Here is a 20,160-nt window from a genome sequence, read left to right on the forward strand (position 1 = left end):
CGTTAAATAAAACATTTCTTTCTTTCCTTGCTGTTTTGACCATACGGTTTGAAAAGAGACTCGACCATTTATATGGATATTCCGCATTATTTTTTCCCTTGGAGCGGGACTCTCTTGTCTGTGGGAGTGGGGATCGTCCGATCCCACGCCCTTTGGTTACGGGCTAGTAGATGTGGGACGGGATAATAGTGGATTCGACCAAGCTCCTCAGGTGAGTGCTCTACTGACATCTATATCCCACCGAGGCATCAGGAGTCAGGGGCCCGGTCTACCCCCCTCCCTAAATTTTGCGATAGTTATAATTTTATTATATATTAATTTTCATTTTTTACGATCCCCTCCAAACCTCCCCCCAAAGTTCCCTTGGCATTCCACCTGATGTCATTGGGGCCCCCCTAAATGGATTTTCTGAATCCGCCACTGACAGCACCTAAATGGCATAAATCTCGAAAGAAAACCGGTGCCTTTGACGTTCGTTACAATGCATTATTGAGTAGTGTTAAACTTTTCAACTTCTTTTTATCGCGGAAACCAAATATTTACACAAAAAAGAAAAAAAACCCAAACATTTAAACATTTTTCATAATTTATTAATAAATATTGTACAATATTCACAGTGAAGCGTACAAACAAGTAAATGATGACCACGGGTTTTTTTTATGGGAGGAATTTTTTTTATTTTTTAAACTTAATATCGCCAACAGAGTATTAACATACAACAAAGTCTCCAATAATATTAGGACGGATTAACAAATCATTTAACACCACGTACACTTTTTTCCCTTGTTAAAAAAAGTTTTGCCGTTCAGTAATCCCAACTCTCTACTGATATCCACAATAGCTGGAGGCTGACAGGAAACGTATGGGTAGAACACCAGCACACTTTTCGATCGTCCACCAGTCTTGTCTTTTGTCGTCCGCTGTTTCGCGGTACCGACAAGGCACTGGCTGATCTTCCTCAACACTTTCTTCACGGTGGTCGTCTTGGCAGCGGCGTCCACGGTCTCTTCCTGGGAGTCTGCGAGGCACCTGCTCAGCCTGTAGATGAGCTGCTCTTTACGTCTGTGTTCCTGGTGCTCCTCACACTTCAGTCTTTCGTTCACTTGTTGCTGGACGTACTCCGTGAAGCCGTGGTTCAGCACGTGGGTGGAACTTGTATGAGAACATTCTTCTCTGGAATCCTGAAAAAAGACAATCAGTTAATATAATTTCATAATAGTTATTGTTAATGCATAATTCTTTCATTTAGATTTTTTTTTCACTGTAAAATTTACTTAAAGCCTCTTGTTTAAAATGTATTTCTGGAAAAGGAAACTCGACCGCACACCCACCTTTTGCATTCTTTATTATTTCAAAGTACAAAATGCCAGAATTTGAAATTTAAATAACAATATGTGAACTTTATTTGTTGAGCAAAGAATTAAAACACTGCTCATACAGGGCCGTAGCTAGGATTTTTTGTTGGGGGGGGGGGGGGGGGGGGGCGCAACTGAATATAGCTAATAATCTTTAAAATCCTTAAACGGTTAAGAAGAGAATTTTCTTTAAGTTTCTATAATTCTTTCCGGATTTTTTAGCTACGGCCCTGTCATAGTTAAAATACTATTAAGATTATACTTGCAATTATTTATTTCGTATTTAAACATTTAAAAATTAGTTGGAACAAGATAGGAAATAAAAATAATACGGGAAATCCCTCCAAAAAACAAACCTCGGACCGATAAAATAAATTTAATAGGCAGTAATTCGTATATGTAATGTCTATATATTAAATTAGAATTATTTTAACTGGATACATATGAGTTATTAATATATCTATTTTTGGAAAGTGGTATGGATTTGTGTGGGTATGTGTGATATATACCTATTCATATTCATACATGAATGTAAATAAACTAGAACATACCTCAATATCGTCAATATTCTGTGTGGATTCCAGCAATGACGTACAGTCTAAGGAGATGACGTCACTTTGATTGTGATCCATTGGGGAGTCGTCTACCCATGATATGCCACTGATGTTCGGAGTCGCCACGCGTGTGATGTTCGGCCGTGGTCTCGCCGCCGGGGTGCTCGTCAACTGTTCGATTGTGAAGATCATGTTCGTATTGTTCATGGTGGCCGTGGAATCGTATGTTTTGTAGATACCCAGTGAGAATCGCTCACCTCTTTATAAAGCCAATGTCACGATATGGCGAGTGAGCAGAGTCGGTCAAAATGAGGCAGTTGAAATAGAGGCAACAGTTAACAGCTTAGCATTACCGTTACCTGGGATATTGGACCACTCAGGGTTATGAATACAATGTAGAGTAATTCCTGACAAGTTAATGATGACAGTAGTTGACATAATCTTGATTATTGGTAGTCAACAAAACAAACTTAATGAGTGAGTAATTGGACAAACTTCCAGTTAAGACGGGACTTTTAAATGGGTAATGTTAATCTTTCTCTGTGTGTGTATGTGTGTGTGCGTGTGTGTGTGCGTGTGTGTGTGCGCGCGCGCGCGCGCGTCTGTGGTTTGTTTTTGTTGGTGGGGATGGGGTTTTTTGGTGTGTTTTTTGTTTTGTTCGTTCTTTGTTTTTTTTGGCGGGTGGGGTAATGCTAGCATTTTAGTACAGCTTAATCTCATATATAAACTAGCAGATTGTAACAATTTTTAAAATGGTATTTATTTAAAACACTAAATTTTGTTTTAATAAATTCAAATGACCTGATTTCACTGTTGTGGACCCAGTCCAGTTGGCGAAATGTCATCTTGTCATTGTAAATATTCACTGTACAAACGTATACATGAGAACTAATTATATGATGAAACATTCCACTTGGAAGATGTTTTTTCTTTATATTTTATTTGATTATATTGTTAAATTTCAAGAAAATAATCAATGCCCCAAACCTCAGTGTCATTGAAGGGTATGTACCACCAAATCAAATCATATAGATAATACTAGCAACACGCACGCGGTGTACTTCTAGAATATGTTTTACATTCATATACATGATCGCACACACATTGGTGCTCATACATGCACACAGATCAGGCTCGTAGCATGGTGAGCATTACTGCAATTATTTGGGGGGGGGGGGGGGGGGCCGGGGGCATGATTCAAAGGTTATTTGCCCGTTACTGTAACTCTCGCCGTTAATCTCGATCCGTTAGTTTCGCCACAACTTTTACATTCAGTCGAGATGTAAAGGTTATACAAAAAAACAAACAAAAACAGCCAAAATTATTGGGGGGGGGGGGGGCGGGTCCTCTGGCCTCCTCCCCTGCTACGGGCCTGCAGATGAGAGAGCGAGAGAGAGAGAGAGAGAGAGAGAGAGAGAGAGAGAGAGAGAGAGAGAGAGAGAGAGAGAGAGAGAGAGGGGATACTTTTTATTATATTTTAACAACATATCTTTAAGATACAGCTGTATTTTCTCTGTGTATTAAGTTGATTGTCCTTACGTACTAAACGTCGTTTATTTGTCAGTTGCTGCTACATTTGCCTCTGTATGTCTGTCAGTGTTTCTGTTTTGACATCAACTAATTTATCACAAATTCACACAAAAATCTAAACGATCAAATGGTTAAAACATACTGGTTAAAATATTCACGACTGTCACCGCACAACCCCCCACCCCCCCAAAAAACCCACAACAAAAACAAACAAACAACAAAAAACACACCAAAAAACACACAAAAACAACAACAACAAACAACATTAACAACAACACACAAACATATACCAAACAAACTTAAATATTATTTCCCCAGCAATATTCGTTTTTGCATGTATAGCGGATATTAGAACAGAGTTTTCACCAAACCTGCACAAATACATATTTTGTGCCTTCGGATTCCGACAAAAACAGCTTAAAACTTCACTATACTATAAAACTGACCCAAAGTACAGAATAACTTTAGTTTTTTTCTTTCTTAAAACGTGTTTTTTTGCTTCCCGACAAAAAACGTCGGTTATAAAAAGACCATGTTTTTGTGGGTTTGGTTGAAACACGGCTTTAGTGAACAAACGTGACTGAATTCTGAAAGGGAAGTAGATTGTATACCATGGTGACGTCATACGACTCAATTCGGGGTACCCTGAACAACCTTACACGGAAACACGCCGCAATCGAGGTCATATCTCTTTATACAGAAACTGTTTTAGACTGTGTACTTCTTTCTCTTTCCTTTCAAAATGAGGTAAGTTATAAATCAGTTAGCCCGTAGGAAGGATACTGATGTGAGCCTATTTACGTATCATATAGAATCGTTATATTTACTATATTAAACGGCTTGTAGGACATAGGCCTATGTATATAACGTAACTAGTAAGAGAATTACAATCTCCTTCACCACGGGCGTAGGAAGGTGCCAGGAAGAGTATGTATGTATGTGTGTGTGTGTGGGGGGGGGGGGGGGGGGGGGGGGGGGGGATACACCCACACATATATTATATATATACATATATATAAATATGTACAAAAATATAAAAAGCATCGCTGCTGCTACAAAGTGTGTGTGTGTGTGGGGGGGGGGGGGGGGGACGACAAGCCCCCTCGCTTCCTACACCAGTGCTGATGAAGTCGATGCGGCCGAAACATAGGAAACCATTAATTGTAACGAATGTGTTTTATACATGTGGAAGTCGGCGCTACGTTATCGTATCTACAATGAACTAGGTCAGCTGTTAAAATGTTAGTATCGATGCGCGTTATTATCCGCATACCTGTGTATTACACACAATACCAGTACCGACATACTCGGTAATTTCCGTATTTCGAGTTCCTTGTCAACTGGAAACTCGGCTCTCTAGCTTCCGTAAATGTGCTCATCAAATACACATGTACACGGGCGTAGGAACTGTCCTGGGCACACACCTCAGCTATCTGGGCTGTCTGTCAGGACAGTCGGTTAGTTGTTAGTGGTTAGGGAGAGAGAAGATGGTGTAGTGGTTTTACACCTACCCACTGAGTCGTTAAAACTCGCTCTGGGTGATGTCGGTATCGGGCTGCGAACACTGTATCTACCAGCCTTATGTCCGATGGCTTAACCACGACACCACCGAGGCCGGTTGTTACAGCAGCTTAACATAATCCGGTTTTATGAAATAATTCCTCATCGAAAGAAATACTCCAAAATTGTGAAATGCCTTTTGAAATCGTTCTTTGATGAATACAAGTAGGTTGACCTCTGTAGTATTTAAATAACCCATTGGGTTGAAGTTACATGTTACACTATAAGATAAGATAAACTTTATTGCATATAAGCATTCCACATTTCTGGTAGTACAAAAACAATATAAAAAGGGTCCACTTAATTCATATTCGAACCCCCCCCCCAAGGTCCAGATCACGCTACGCCCCTGAAACATGTATGCTATCAGTGGCAGATCCAGATCCATTGTGGAAGTGACATGAGGCGGAATGCCAAGGGAACTTTGGCGGAGGTTTGGAGGGGTGGGGGGGGGGGGGGGGGGGGTGGGGTGAAAATTAATATATAATAAAATTATAACTGTCGCACAATTATGGGGGGGGGGGGGGGCGGGCCCCTGCCCCCAGATCCGTCTCTGGCTATTTATGTTATATGTAGTACTAACTGAAAACATAGATGTTTACAATATTACACCAAGACGATAGAGTAAGTTTCCCGAACATTTGAACGTATGTTTGGTTTCAATAGAATACTCCATATCGCGAACAACACTTTGGAACACAATATGTCTTTTGATTGACAGAATAATAAATCTGTGGTATTTTTAACCTGGGCGCAATTCAAATACATGACTAATTTTATCGCCGATCTTTTTGTAAAAGGAAATATTGAACTTCGCAGCTATTGCAAACAGATACATTATGAAAATGTTTTAGAGATTTGTTAAAGCTAAACCACCTATGACTAGCGACATTAAAACCTCGTATTACCATTACACAGGGTGGGATGGAGTATGTGTGGAAGCAGTTCATCCCATTTCCCCATGATCGTTGCACTACTATCTCATTCTGCAATGCTAAAATGTGCTCAACTGTATCGTCTGTTAAGTGCGTGTTCATCGATATGTAAGCGTCACGTCCTATAATGAGGTATTTACAAAGTGCTTCGTTCAATTTATGTACAAATGGAAATGGAAATATTTATAGCCTATACAAGATTTAGACACATTTGGGGAGTTTCATGTTGAAACTTGTATCGTAGTGGACTCATTATGAATTTCTCGTGTGATCGTGGATATAATTTTTCATTTATAAATATGTCATGTTCATAAATACATTATTAATGATGGTGAACATACCGGGTAACATATCATATCATTTTTAAATGTTCACTTCATATTTTATTGTTTCCTTTTACTGTTCAAATTATTCGTTTTGCTTTTCTTTAAAATATATATTTTAAATAATTGTTTTTGAAAAACAATGCCAGTTTACGATATTAATATTGCAATATTATATTATATGTAATTAACAGAAAGTAACACTTCATTAGTTTATCTTTTATATGCTATAAAATACGTGTCCATTCAATAAAGGTCCTATTATACCATATTCGAGTAAACACATAGGTTTTTTTTTAGTTAGTTTTTTTTTAGCATGCATGTAATTTAATATATGTAATATGACGCATCGCGTCACCCAGTAAACATATAACTAACATATTAAATTTGACCCCCCCCCCCCCAAAAAAAAAAAAAAAATGCTTTTGAAACACTGGTGCCAAGGAGTCATCTACTACCGGGATTGGTCGTTTCAAAAGTTCCCACCCTCATTGATTCTAAAGTGGCATTCAGAATAGTAAAAATAATAGTTTACGACTTGTTTATGCAGATGTGTTAATTCCATTTTCACAGATCATATGTAAAATTAAAATAAAAAACTGTAATTAAAATGTTATTTATATTTTCATATATACAAGGAGATAGCAGCTAACTCGTGGCTGACACCAACTGACTAGTGCTTTCACTGTTGATTACTGCTGAAGTTAGGAGAAAATTCTTTAAGTAGAGCTTCAGCTTGAACTTTATTTACATGCCCCTATACCACTAGGGTTTCACGCATGTCCACCCCGGGTCCAGTCTTTGGCATGGTCAGTGGCCTCATCCGGGACAGTAATTCTTTTAGTGGAAACTGTTTTGAATACTGTTTCATTTCACACGCAGACTAGTCTACTTATAACATGCTTTCTATATTGTTTGTTAATTTTCCGCGATTTATTTAAATAAATCATTTAGGATAGTAAATGTATTATTTGTTTTTGTTTTTTCAGCTTCAAGGTAATCTTAGTGACAATACTGACATGTCCAGTTCTGATTTTGCCACAAGACGAAATAAATGTTCCAACAACGAATAAGCTTTCAACAACATCTCAGCCTAACCTGACTTGCAGTGTAATCAAGTCCGTTGCCAACTGCTCTAACCGAGGACTGCCAGACGTACCCACCACACTTCCGGCAACAATAACCGTCCTTCTGATGGACCATAACAAAGTGAAGAATCTGACATCGAAAAACTTCGCCAGGTTTGAAAATCTCACTCACTTAGATATTTCCCATAACATAATTAAGCAAGTGGCGGATGATTCCTTCGGTGGCTTAACACATCTCCAGTGTTTGCACATGGAAGGGAATCGTGTTCAGTGTGCTGATAAGGCTCTGTCTGTTCTTCACTCACTGGAGGAACTCTGTTTAGATGGAAGTTCCAATATGACTTTTGGTGAACATTTCCAAAACCTGACGAAACTGACCTCTTTGAGTTTGTCTGGACATGAAGGTGAATGCAAACTATACAACATTTACAACAATACATTTGAATATGTCCCACATCTAAAACTGTTAAACCTCACATACTGTGATTTGAGGAATATTGAAGCTGGAGCCTTTGTGCCTTTAAGGAGAATTGAAGTGTTGGATATATCTGATAACTATTATATGTATTTCCGAAATTTTCAAAATGTTACTTATGGTCTGATAAATTCCTCAATCCAAATATTAAAAGCCAACTCTATTGTTAAACCTTGGTCGGTCTGCAACATATTATACAAGGAACATTTGCAACATTTGAAAAACACCGGTCTTCAAAAATTGTTCATTGATCACAATCGACTGGAAGTCTTTGGAACTGGAACCTTATTAACATTTCCAGAATCGCTTTGGTACATATCGGCTCGTTCCAACCTGTTTACATTTGGCCCGTACGTGTACGAGTTGAAACAGATGACAAATGTCACTCATCTGTATTTAGGACAAAATCTTTTACAGTCACTACCATATTTTCCACATATACGACACAAAACGCAGAAAAATATTGTTTTGTGTGACACAGACTCTGACAGTATTTGTCAATATCGTAACAGATATAAATCAATATATAACCAAGAGCCCATTGCCATACCACCACCATCACCATCAAGCCAGAACAGCAAACCTAAACCTATGTGGCTTATTGTACCACCAAATCTGCAGGTATTAGCTCTTCCTTGCGAAAAGGTATCTTTTAACATTGGTTGGACAAAGGTAACTGCTAACAATATAACTACTATTGACATAAGCTGTAACTGGTTCTCTCAATGGACTGGCCCCGTGGAAGGACTAGAAAAACTCGAAATCCTGGACCTTTCTCACAACACAGCTCAGTATGTATCAAGACATTTCTTTTCGAGTTTTCCACAGCTAAAAAAACTAAATATTTCTTCGAATAATGTTGGCTTCGTGACGCGGATGAGAAACGACTCACTTATATTTGACAACCTTACATCTCTTGAGGTATTAGACATGTCCTTCAATGATATACACAGTCTTCCAGATAACATTTTTCAGGACTTGGTATCTGTTAAAACAATAAATCTGTCTTTCAATTCTCTGTATCTGGACCTGCCACTGCGAGTAGCTCACATGAAGAACCTTCAGTTACTGGATCTTTCAAATAATCAGATTCGATGGTTTTCTGACGTTCTTATGCAAGACCTGGACACACTGGCGGCTTCTCACAACGTAACAGTACATATGATATATAACCCAATATCTTGCACTTGTAGTAATTTAGATTTTCTCAATTGGATGAAGTCATCAAGGGTACTTTTCACTAAGGTCCATAATTACACTTGTGCTTTTGAAGACAAGACGTTTAGTCCGATGGGTCAGTTTGAAGATACTGTCAACAGACTGCAGAAGGAATGTTCCACTCATCTGGGACTGGTACTCGGCTGCGTCTTTGTCATTGTCATTGTACTTGTTATTATAAGTGGCGCAATGGCGTACAGGTACAGGTGGAATATGCGATACTGGTATTACGCTGCTAGACTAAGATTAAAAAGTGAATTGCTGGTGGATGAGGAAGGTGAATCGTTCACATTTTATGCTTTCGTTTCCCACGCAGATGAAGACGAAGATTTTGTTGTAGACGAAATGAGAAATCGTTTAGAAACGGAAGAATCTGGAATAAATCTTAACATACATCACCGAGATTTCATACCTGGACAAGACATAGCATCAAACATACTGTCCGCAATACAAAGAAGCAGAAAGACCGTTGTAGTTTTGTCCAGGTACTTCTTGGAAAGCTATTGGTGTATGTACGAATTGCAAATGGCAAATATGGAAAGCATAAAAACTGGACGGGACGTTCTGATCATTATCATGTATGAAGATATTTCAACAAGGAAGATACCCAAGGAAGTCTTGTATCATCTGAAAACAGATTCATATATTACATATCCCCGTTATCGAGATGAGGATCAAGTTGATCTGTTTTGGAGGCGACTTATCGCAGCAATTAAAAACACATAAAAATACGTGATGGGAGTTAACCATAGCAAGGAAACATACCGAACATTAATATTGTGTCTACGAGAGTACAACGATTATCGACAATGTAATTAGTTTCATGAACTTTGGAGTAACCTTAATACAGCACTGAAACTTCTTTAGAAAGGAACTATTTAACACTTTCAGAAACAATAGTAGTAAACTGTACACAGTATACTTCTAGTAAAAAATACTGTTCAGCATCAATATCGGACTGAATATAAGAATAAAAAATAAGTGTGAACATAACACTGATCGGTAAATATTAACACTAATACGTTTTCAAATTTAAACATATATCTAACAACGTTATATTAACTCTTAATAATATCTTTAAAGTTAGGGTATTATTTAATCACTGCCTTCAATCATTGTTATTTATTATTATTTATTTATTTTTATTTTTTATCTTTTATTATATTTTTTTATTTTTTTATTTTTTTTATTTTATTTTTTTTTAGGAGTGGGGGGGGGGGGGGGGTCAAATCCCCTTCCTGCTCAAGTTATTATTTTTTTTTCGAATATATTTTCTTGGTTAGCATGACTCGAACTCCTTATAAACTTAACTTGCCAGTCTAGAGCCCCCACCCCTACCCCAAAAAACTCACCACACACACACACACACACACACACACACACACATACACACACACACACACCTACCTCTGCTAAAATTCCTTCACACCCTTGCAGATTCATATGTTATGGCTTCTATCACCCACTTTTAAAATGTTATATTGTTTTGACTAATTACTGGCGAATTGATTAACGCAGATTATCGTCATTTTTCTCGCGGGGGGTGGGGGGTGGGGATTTACTTTTTCAGGGATAAATACCTTTAAATCTACCATTTTTATTTAACGCCCACCGAGACACGTTTAAAACAAACACTCGTATCTCTTGAGTGGCGAGTTGGTATTACCATGGCCAGCTGTCTTGTCCTGGGTTGGTGTTGGCTACAGAAATACACACGGAAGTTTAAACCTGTACGGCAGTACACAAAAGACGCGATCTCTACAAGTTCCTTAAGGCCACGCCACACGATACGAGTGACTCGTGCGAAAATTGTCGACTGCATAGCAACTGAAATCGTAATGTATGTCTCGTCACAATCGGGTGAGATGGGGGGGGGGGGGGGGGGGGGGGGGGGCATACGTACGTACTCCCATTTTTGTAGGGGGTAGGCTGATTTTTGCCCTAATTAAACAGAAATGCCCTAACGTCGATGTCATAGTTTAGTCATATTTGCATTACTACCAAACAACAACATAGGGTTCAAAACTATGCATTTTAAAATGGATTGCAACCAATATTTTGACTAGAATGATGGAAATATATAGGTGAAATGTTTTCAAGCCGGCTCATTTTGCCCGAATGTGAAGGTTTGCTCTGGCATTAAAGGAGGGAGGGAGGGGTTGCCCTCTTGACCCACCTATCTCTTGGGCTTATTTCCAAGTGGAGGAGTATCGTTTTTTATTATTACCTAATATACTTATACTAATCCAATCATATATATATATATATATATATATATATATATATATATATATATATATATATATATATATATATATATATAATTGACCGCAAATTGACCGCAAATTTTTTTGGTTCATGCAAGTATGAACCGAAAAAACGATGTGCACACTGTATGACTCCGCGTAGAGGGTGCACGTCGTTTTTTCTATTCATACTTGCATGAACCATAACATATTTGCGCTCAAATCTTATAATTAAATTTATGAGTACTTTAACAATACATAACTGAATTTATTTTGTCTAGCTTTAAATACGCCTGTAGTATTGTTTGTGTAAACTTCATTGATACTTATGTCGCGTAAGAATGCAAACGTTATTCACTATTATTTGAATCATAGCTGCTGTGCATTTTTACGGATCATTTAGTTATATTGCAAGGAATTGTCCTATTTGTGTTTAGTTTATATTTTATGAAAGAGAATGAGGGAACGTGTCTAACATTTATGCTGTCGGTTAATTTTCGCCAATTGCTGTAGAATATTGCTTACAAGTAAGTTACAGGCGTGAAGTTTCCTACATGATTTCTTTGGCGCCACCGACCGAGTCTTATGTCATGATTAGCGAATATTTTTTGTTGTTGTTTTGTTTCTTTTTTGTTGTTGTTGTTGTTGTTGTTGTTGTTGTTTTTAAATCAATGCGCAAGAATCTACATGTCTACTCTGCTATAGCATTTTCCGTTATATCGTATACATTTTTGTATTGCTTTTGTAGCTTTCACATGTGTTTTCTTCAAAATATCTAAATATGGTTGCCTGAATAGTCCGGCTTGTTGCACAAAAGTAGTGCAAGTCAATGTGTGTGTGTGTGTGGGGGGGGGGGGGGGGGGGGGGGGGGGGGGGGGGAATAGGTGTGGCTTAAAATATTTTTTTGGTTCATCGAGATATGAACGAAAGATAGTAAGAATCTCTGGACCAATCAGATTGCTGTAAAGTGTATAGACGCAAAGGAAATTTAATTATATATATAAATAAATATATATATATATATATATATATATATATATGTGTGTGTGTGTGTGTGTGTGTGTGTGTGTGTGTGTGTGTGTGTGTGTGTGTGTTTACTATGCGTGACGCCTTTGCATTAACTGCTGCATAACACTATTGTTGTATTTTTTATACCGTGTACATTTTGTACGCATTTCGTGATACATGTAATAATATTCGGATTTTCTCCAGTGATTAATTATTAACTTTACTTATATTATATGTGTTGTATGTTTATAATAGTCGTGGTTCCATTCAGTAGGTTTAGCTTGACATCCTTGCTCATATCTAGTTGAAGTTCAAGCACGCTATGTGTGGGCATTATATATATCTTTTGAGTCAGGCAATGGCTAGGCACAGCAGTGGCGAAATAAAGCGATTTGATCTAAATAACGTTCTGTAGTATTGTAGTGTAATACAGGCGCGGATGCAAGATTTTTCTAGGGAGGGGGTTCAAAGTTTTAAAATGGCAGTTAAACTAGTAAAGGGTACCTACAGTATTGAAAAGTACATTAACATGCATATTGCATATGCCCAATGTTACATATTTCTTGTCCGGTGCCCAACACTAAGAACAAATTAAATTCGTTATAATTATGTGTCTGCTAAACACAGTTTTTATTTTTGTATTTTTTTGGGGGGTGGGGGTGAGAGTTAAGAGCACTTCGAAATTGGTGTGGATGGGTTGCGCACCTCAGTATCTTCCGCCTGTACCGCCCAAAGTAGTTTTTGTTTATTAATAATAATAATAGGAGAGAGTGATTCATGTAAATACTAAATGTATTTTCCCTGTGTTTATAGATTTAAATATAGTTTCGTGTTTTGCATTAATAAAAATGCTTTTCCATAAAATATTTGAATGTTTTAAATATGCAAATCTGGTGTAAGATACAGTCAATCAGGTTATTCACCTGCTCTGACATCGTAGTACTTGACAACAAGAAAGATGCCTCTATTCTATTATTGCTATTATATATATATATATTTATTACCCCAGCGGTCACTTATAACAGGGAAAATATTTTCCATATTTCCTCAGTGAGAAATATTCTGCATTGGTCTAACGAACAATACTATTGGACAATTTAAGGCTTACAAACCAATGACCTTGTCGGTACTAAATATGACGTCATCACGATTTGGCAAACACACAAAATGACGTCATGTAGTTTAAAGAGTTTGCGTGTACGGCTCTCTGTTTTTGGTGTTAAATTTATAACAAAATGTAATTTTAATGCAATTCCTTATAGATTTTGTAGCAGAATAAAGAGAAAAGTATCTATGAACGTCATTCAATTACAAAGTTATAGCAATTCTCAGAACAGTGCATAAAGTGGTTTACATCGTTTCAATACAGGTTGGCCTTCGTGCATGTGCGTCGAAAATAAAGCCTGGCTTTTACAGAAAAAATAGCTGAGGTAATAAATAGAATAACAAACTCGGTACCAGTTATTTTCAAATTTATGTCCCTCGTGAAATAATTTTCATTTCTCATTCGCTAAAGCTCGTGACAACCGAAAACTATTTCACTCTGGTAACTCGTTCATTATCATATATATATATATATATATATATATATATATATATATATATATATATATACATCTTTAAAAGTGTATGCTTATCTCTACATGACAGGCTTGTTTCGTGAGAGAGTTGAATTGCTCTCACTCATCAGATGTAGATTTAATTTCACCGTCAACGGAAAGCTGATGACGTAATGGACTTTGTGTCATCGAGGTTACGTAACTATGCAGGTCTATAGGTGATGTGTGGTATGCGCACAGAAGGTATTTGCGTCTGTGTCGACATGCTGATACGAGTTCATTCTTGGAGTTTAGTGTGCTGGTTTCAGGTTTATACATTATGAAAAGTTTTTCCTTCAGGCAGAGGTTACATCTTTTGCTCGCTGGAGAGTATGGCTTTGCTTTGGGTAAAATTTCCCACTTAATGGTGTATGGGGTGAATCTATCCTTTAGTGTCCAAATGTATTGACTTGGCGCTGTTGCGTTCTTCTGTGTTGCGTTTTGAAAACTGCTCGTGTGCGCGGTATATCTCGTTTTAAATGTGTTCTCGGTCAAACCAACGTATGTTTCTTGCTTGTTGTCATCGAGTGTATTAACGGTAGCTTGATATATTACTCCTTTCTGCAAGCATTTACCCTCAAGTGGACATTCAGCTCTTCGTTTACAGTTGCATTCTCTGGAGGGAACGGCGTCTTTGTCTCTGTGTTGTTGAAGTAGAGTTTTGTTATGCGCTGAAATTATTTTCCCAACATTAGGCATGCAGCTATAGCTAATTTTAACGGTGTTTCGATTTATAATTTTGTGGAGAGGGTTGCTTTTGGGAAAGCACTCATCGAGTAATCTGAGGAACTGGTGACCTACGTTGGTTTTCACGTTGGAGCTACATGGTGGGTTGTACCAGGTGATGTTCCTATTGCGGTTGTTTCTGCGTCTGTTGTTTTCTGCTGTTGGGGTGTATTTGAGGTTATAGATATATCCGCTCTTGAGTAAGGCTTCCTTATATGGGCGTTTCGCTTCTTCAAAGATGTATATATTTATTTATTTATTTATCACCACAGCAGCCACTCATAACGGGGAAAATAAAAATCATAATTTCTCACTGAGAAATTATCATGCATTGCATTAACGTACATTGCTATTGGACGATTTGACGCCAACAAACCAATCACCTTGTCGGTACTAAATATGACGTTATCACGATTTGGCAAAGAACACACAATTATGTCACGTAGTTTAAAGCGTTTGCGTTTACGTCTTTCTGGTTTCAGTGTTAAACTTGTAATAAAATGGTGGTTTAATGCAATTCATTAGAGATTTATTTTTTTACAGAATATATAGAACTTTGGGTTTTGACAATTATCTGTGAACTGTGAATAAAATACAAAGTTAAAGCTATATCCAGAACAGTAAAGTAGTTTATGTCGTTTCTATATACATGTACATGGACGTGTAGCCGATGTAAGCTATATCGAAAATAAAGGCTTTTAAGACCCCCCAAATAGCTGGGGTAATAAATAGAATAACAAATTCGGTACCAGTTATTATCAGATTTATGTCCCTCGTGAAATAATTTTCACTTGTCACTCGCTTATAGCTCGTGATAAGTGAAATTTATTTCACTCTGGACATAAATTTGATTATAACTGGTAACTCGTTTATTATGCTCTCTCTCTCTCTCTCTCTCTCTCTCTCTCTCTCTCTCTCTCTCTCTCTCTCTCTCTCTCTCTCTCTCTCTCTCTATATATATATATATATATATATATATATATATATACTGTATTATTTATTTTCATCGGGTCAAATGGACTTCAAACTGTCAGTATTCTGGGGTGGGACGTAGCCCAGATGTAAAGCGCTCCCTTGACGCGCTGTTGGTCTAGGTTCGATCCCCGTATGTGGGCCCATTGAGCTATTTCTCGTTCTAGCCAGTGCGCTACAACTGGTATATCAAAGGCCGTGGTATGCGCAGTCCTGTCTGTGAGATAGTGAATATAAAAGATCCCTTGCTACTAATGGAATAATGTAGCTGGTTTTTGTCTCTAAGACTATATGTCAGAATTAACACATGTTTGACACCCAATAGCCGATGACTAACAAATCACTGTGCTCTAGTTAAACAAAACCAACTTTAACTGTCAGTACTCTAACACCACAACATAACACAAAATCAGAGTTTATTATATTTAATATTACACATAACATTTCCAGTCTCTTAACATTTTCAAATACAGTGATGATATTTTTTTTTATTTTACACGTTATATCAATTAATTCACTATTATCATATAACCATTCCCCACACCTAATATACCTTACAATTTTTTTTAAGAGTATATATAGGGTAAACAAGAGTATTTGAGACCTGTCGGTCTTTATTTGGCACTCAGGGGCAAGATTTACCTCAGTCGGTTGAGTGCTCGCTTGAGGTGCTTGCGTTGCAGGATCGAACGTCCGCGGCGAATCCATTCAACTGATTGGGTTGTTTATCGTTTTAACCATAGCACCACAACTGGTCAAAGGCCGTGGTATGTGCTTTCCTGTCTGTGAGAAAGTGCATATAAAGGATCCCTTGCTGCTAATGGAAAACATGTAACAGGTTTCCTCTGATGACTACGAGTCATAAAAGTAAAGTAAAGTTTGTTTTATTTAACGACGCCGCTAGAGCACATTGATTTTTTATCTTATCATCGGCTATTGGACGTCAAACATATGGTCATTCTGACACTGTTTTTAGAGGAAACCCGCTGTCGCCACATAGGCTACTCTTTTTACGACAGGCAGCAAGGGATCTTTTATTTGCGCTTCCCACAGGCAGGATAGCACAAACCATGGCCTTTGTTGAACCAGTTATGGATCACTGGTCGGTGCAAGTGGTTTACACCTACCCATTGAGCCTTGCGGAGCACTCACTCAGGGTTTGGAGTCGGTATCTCGATTAAAAAATCCCATGCCTCGACAGGGATCCGAACCCAGTACCTACCAGCCTGTAGACCGATGGCCTGCCACGACGACGAGTCATAATGACCAACTGTTTGACATCCAATAGCCGATGATTACTTAATCAATGTGCTCCATCAATGGTGTCGTTAAACAAAACAAACTTCTTCTTCCGTGTCTGTTTGGCACAGCGCTTATTAGACCCCTACCGGTCAAACCGGAGGAGTCTGTAGGGTTTGTCTCCGTCTGTCCGTCCGTCTGTCCCACATATAGGTTTCAGGATTTTTTCGCAATGCCTCAAGACAATGAGCTGAACGTGTGTATAGCTTTATCAGATAGAGTTACAGATCAAGGTTGATTTACACTGTCATTTAGTCATTTGTCACAAGGTTATGGCCCTTGAACTTAGGAGATGCGAATGCAAGAATAACTTTAACAAGTTATTCAGTTGTAATCGGCTCTTCGGTATATTAATTTTAATGGCATTCTAATTTAATGCTTCCTTATCATCCCTCCCCCAATACATACATCTCCCCCTCCCCCTCCCTCCCTCCCTCCCTCTCTCTCTCTCTCTCTCTCTCTCTCTCTCTCTCTCTCTCTCTCTCTCTCTCTCTCTCTCCTTTTTTTCATCTCTATGACGGTGTCAAAATTACCTTATGGTTGACATCTAATAGCCGATAATTAATAAATCAATGTGCTCTAGTGGTGTCGTTAGACAAAACAAACGTCTTCTTTTTTCTCCTTTTCTTCATTCCCCTTTTTAAAAAGTTATTCTCAGTTAGCAATTTACAGATATCAGTTTATTCTACCATAAATCATTAAATAGAGGTCTACCATGAACAGAAGTCTGCTCTGAATAGAAGACCGCCTTCCATAAGACAAACTTCTAGTACTGTAGCTTTGCTAGGTTAATTTCCACGCTGTACATTTCCGTCGCATGACATTAAAAGCTTACAACCTCGTAGCGAGAACAGGAAAGGAGTAGGGTTTTTCATTTCTCAGTGAGATGAAACGTTTTCAGATGAAGGATTTATGGTATTTGTCATCGTGACATGATACAAAAAAGTGTTTATTTGTAAAATGTAAGGAGATACCTTAAAATAGGCGTATAACAGTTGGCAAACTCCTGTACTGCATATCAGGCACGAGGAAGCAGGGAGGGTGGGGGGGGGGGGGGGGGGGACTAGCCACTCCAATAATTCTGAATAAAAAATATTATTGGTAGTAAATCTTACGGCAGAGATTAATTTTACTTGTAGAATACAGGAAATTGCATTTCAGGACATTTAGTTTTCAAAATTTTAGGGGTCAGGAGCATATCCCTGAATCCCCTAAAAACTTTGCTTTACGTCCTCGATCTCAGTCAGCCACCCCACCCTCCCCACCCTCCCCCAATGTCGACTTGCTTCCGCCGTACCTCTTTATAACTGTCACGGGGATTCTATAATTCCCGTAACTGAATAAAACACGATTATCAAAATATCTCTCCTAACTATATATCTATTAGATCTCTCTGTAACAGGCTGTTAAACCTAGTATGGCTCGTCTCTAGGTATGATCAGAGATACGATCTTATATAAGTATATATAATATAGCACGTTAGTTCTCTAGAAAACACAACAAAAACACAATACACTTTGGAATCTGTATTAATCTACGCTGACAAATGTACAGCCGTAGTAGCAAAATTAATAACAACAATAATAACAACCCAGAACTGATCACTTAATTAGTTAATCTCTGGGTGTCTAGTTACACAATATGCGAATCACTTCACCGTTACACCACACCCGCACGTGTGATAATTGAGAAACGCTTACAGGAGACGTTAATTAATAAAGGAATTACAACACCATTCCTAACTGGTTAATTTATAATTAACCCTTACTACTCGTTCAGTAACGTGTGATAATTTAGAACGCTTCTTGGGGAACTTAATTAATAAAGGAATTACAGCTCTATTCCTAACGGATTAATTTATAATTAACCCTAACTACTCTTTCAGTAATCTTGTAGCACAGAATTAATACTTCTCACAATAAAGACAATAACCTACAGTGTACCTAGGGTCTTCTAGGATGACTGGCTAAGCTTTATATTACCAAATACTCATATAATGTTAGAACAATAAGTCTACGATTTACTTCGTCAGATGACCGAAGACACTGTCTAAAGAATATTGGTATAATACAGTATTAAAATATTTAAGTCACATCAATCACATCAAGGTTATACACAGAGCAGAAATGATATTTACCAAAGTCCAACGGACTAACGTTCCTCCGGAGCCTTCCTAATCGTTCTCCTAGATATCTCTAACTTCTAGCTATTTATACCAAAATCAGAATTGGCCTGGGGGGGAACAAAGCGGCACCTCACGTATCATCTCATATTCTACCTCGGGATATTTCTCTCTGATCGTCAGACTACTGACGCCATCGTCGCCAATATCACGGTCGTCGAAACCGCACTCGCAGAGGTATTACGTAACTACTCGCCACATGGCCTCCACAGCGGGGCTAAGTGCATATTGGAACGCCAGATCGAGGATGGTCGCGCAGAAGTCTTACGTAACAAGTTGTCCACCTGGGCTACGGGCAATAAACTGCACACGGCCCTCTAACACAAGTAAAATCGCCACAGGCGAAAACAAATTAAGAGCATGTACCGTGACAATAACTATCGCTGAAACCAGTTCAATCATAATATTACATGATACCTATTGGCTGTGGATTTCTTTCCACAAAATTAAAGGGACACACCCTAGTTACAGTTATTTGTTATCCATTACGGCGTTGTTTTTCGCTATTAAACCCCATTTTTCACAAATAAAATTGCACTTTACTTACATTTTATTATTTAGAATACACATTTCCATTCACCTGAAGTGCTTTTTGGTAATCCTGATGTTTGTAAAACCACGAAATGCAATTTTTGCATTTTTTCACAAGACGTGCTATTGAGAAATAACCGTTAAGCAAGCGAGGTCCAATCTATTTTTAGAGGGAATCTTCCTGTGACACGTCACAGATGTTGGTATACCACGTGACCGTTATTAGAGGCACTGATTTTCTGTGATCGCGGAATCGCGGACGGAATCGCGAAAATACCTATCTGAAACGGAATTCCCGATTTTTTTCCAAAATCATTATTTAACTTTAAATAGCGCATTTGATTAATTAAAATTTATTTTTCGAACTAGAAACTATAGACACCGACATCTGCCTGTGCTACGCTACGACACTAGTACCTTTGTATGTTACGCCAAATGTTTAATGTAGAGTATCTAGACGTTTTACCAGTCGTGTTTTCTTCGCTTATTCCCGGCGATTTAACGGGAAAAACCGAACATTGTGAGCTAAAATTGTCCGATATTTACTCAAGTGAAAGATA

At 38.0% G+C, this 20,160-nt stretch overlaps 2 protein-coding genes across 2 annotated transcripts; one reads left to right on the top strand and one right to left on the bottom strand.

Annotated features, from left to right (window-relative positions):
• Positions 1–575: 575 nt before the first annotated feature.
• On the bottom strand, positions 576–2,405 carry LOC121372208. The gene is made up of 2 exons (XM_041498493.1): positions 1,907–2,405; positions 576–1,181 (listed from the first exon to the last, which is right to left on the bottom strand). The coding sequence occupies exons 1-2, from the start codon at positions 2,114–2,116 to the stop codon at positions 759–761; spliced, it is 633 nt and encodes a 210-aa protein (XP_041354427.1). The 5' UTR covers positions 2,117–2,405; the 3' UTR covers positions 576–758.
• Positions 2,406–4,181: 1,776 nt separating this feature from the next.
• On the top strand, positions 4,182–10,927 carry LOC121369855 (toll-like receptor 4). Its single transcript, XM_041494932.1, has 2 exons — positions 4,182–4,186; positions 7,247–10,927. Exons 1-2 carry the CDS (start codon positions 4,182–4,184, stop codon positions 9,762–9,764), a joined length of 2,523 nt encoding a protein of 840 aa, XP_041350866.1. The 3' UTR covers positions 9,765–10,927.
• The last annotated feature ends 9,233 nt before the right edge of the window (positions 10,928–20,160 follow it).

This window comes from Gigantopelta aegis, chromosome 4, assembly GCF_016097555.1.
Source record: "Gigantopelta aegis isolate Gae_Host chromosome 4, Gae_host_genome, whole genome shotgun sequence".
In the NCBI taxonomy this organism is placed as follows: Eukaryota; Metazoa; Mollusca; class Gastropoda; order Neomphalida; family Peltospiridae; genus Gigantopelta; species Gigantopelta aegis.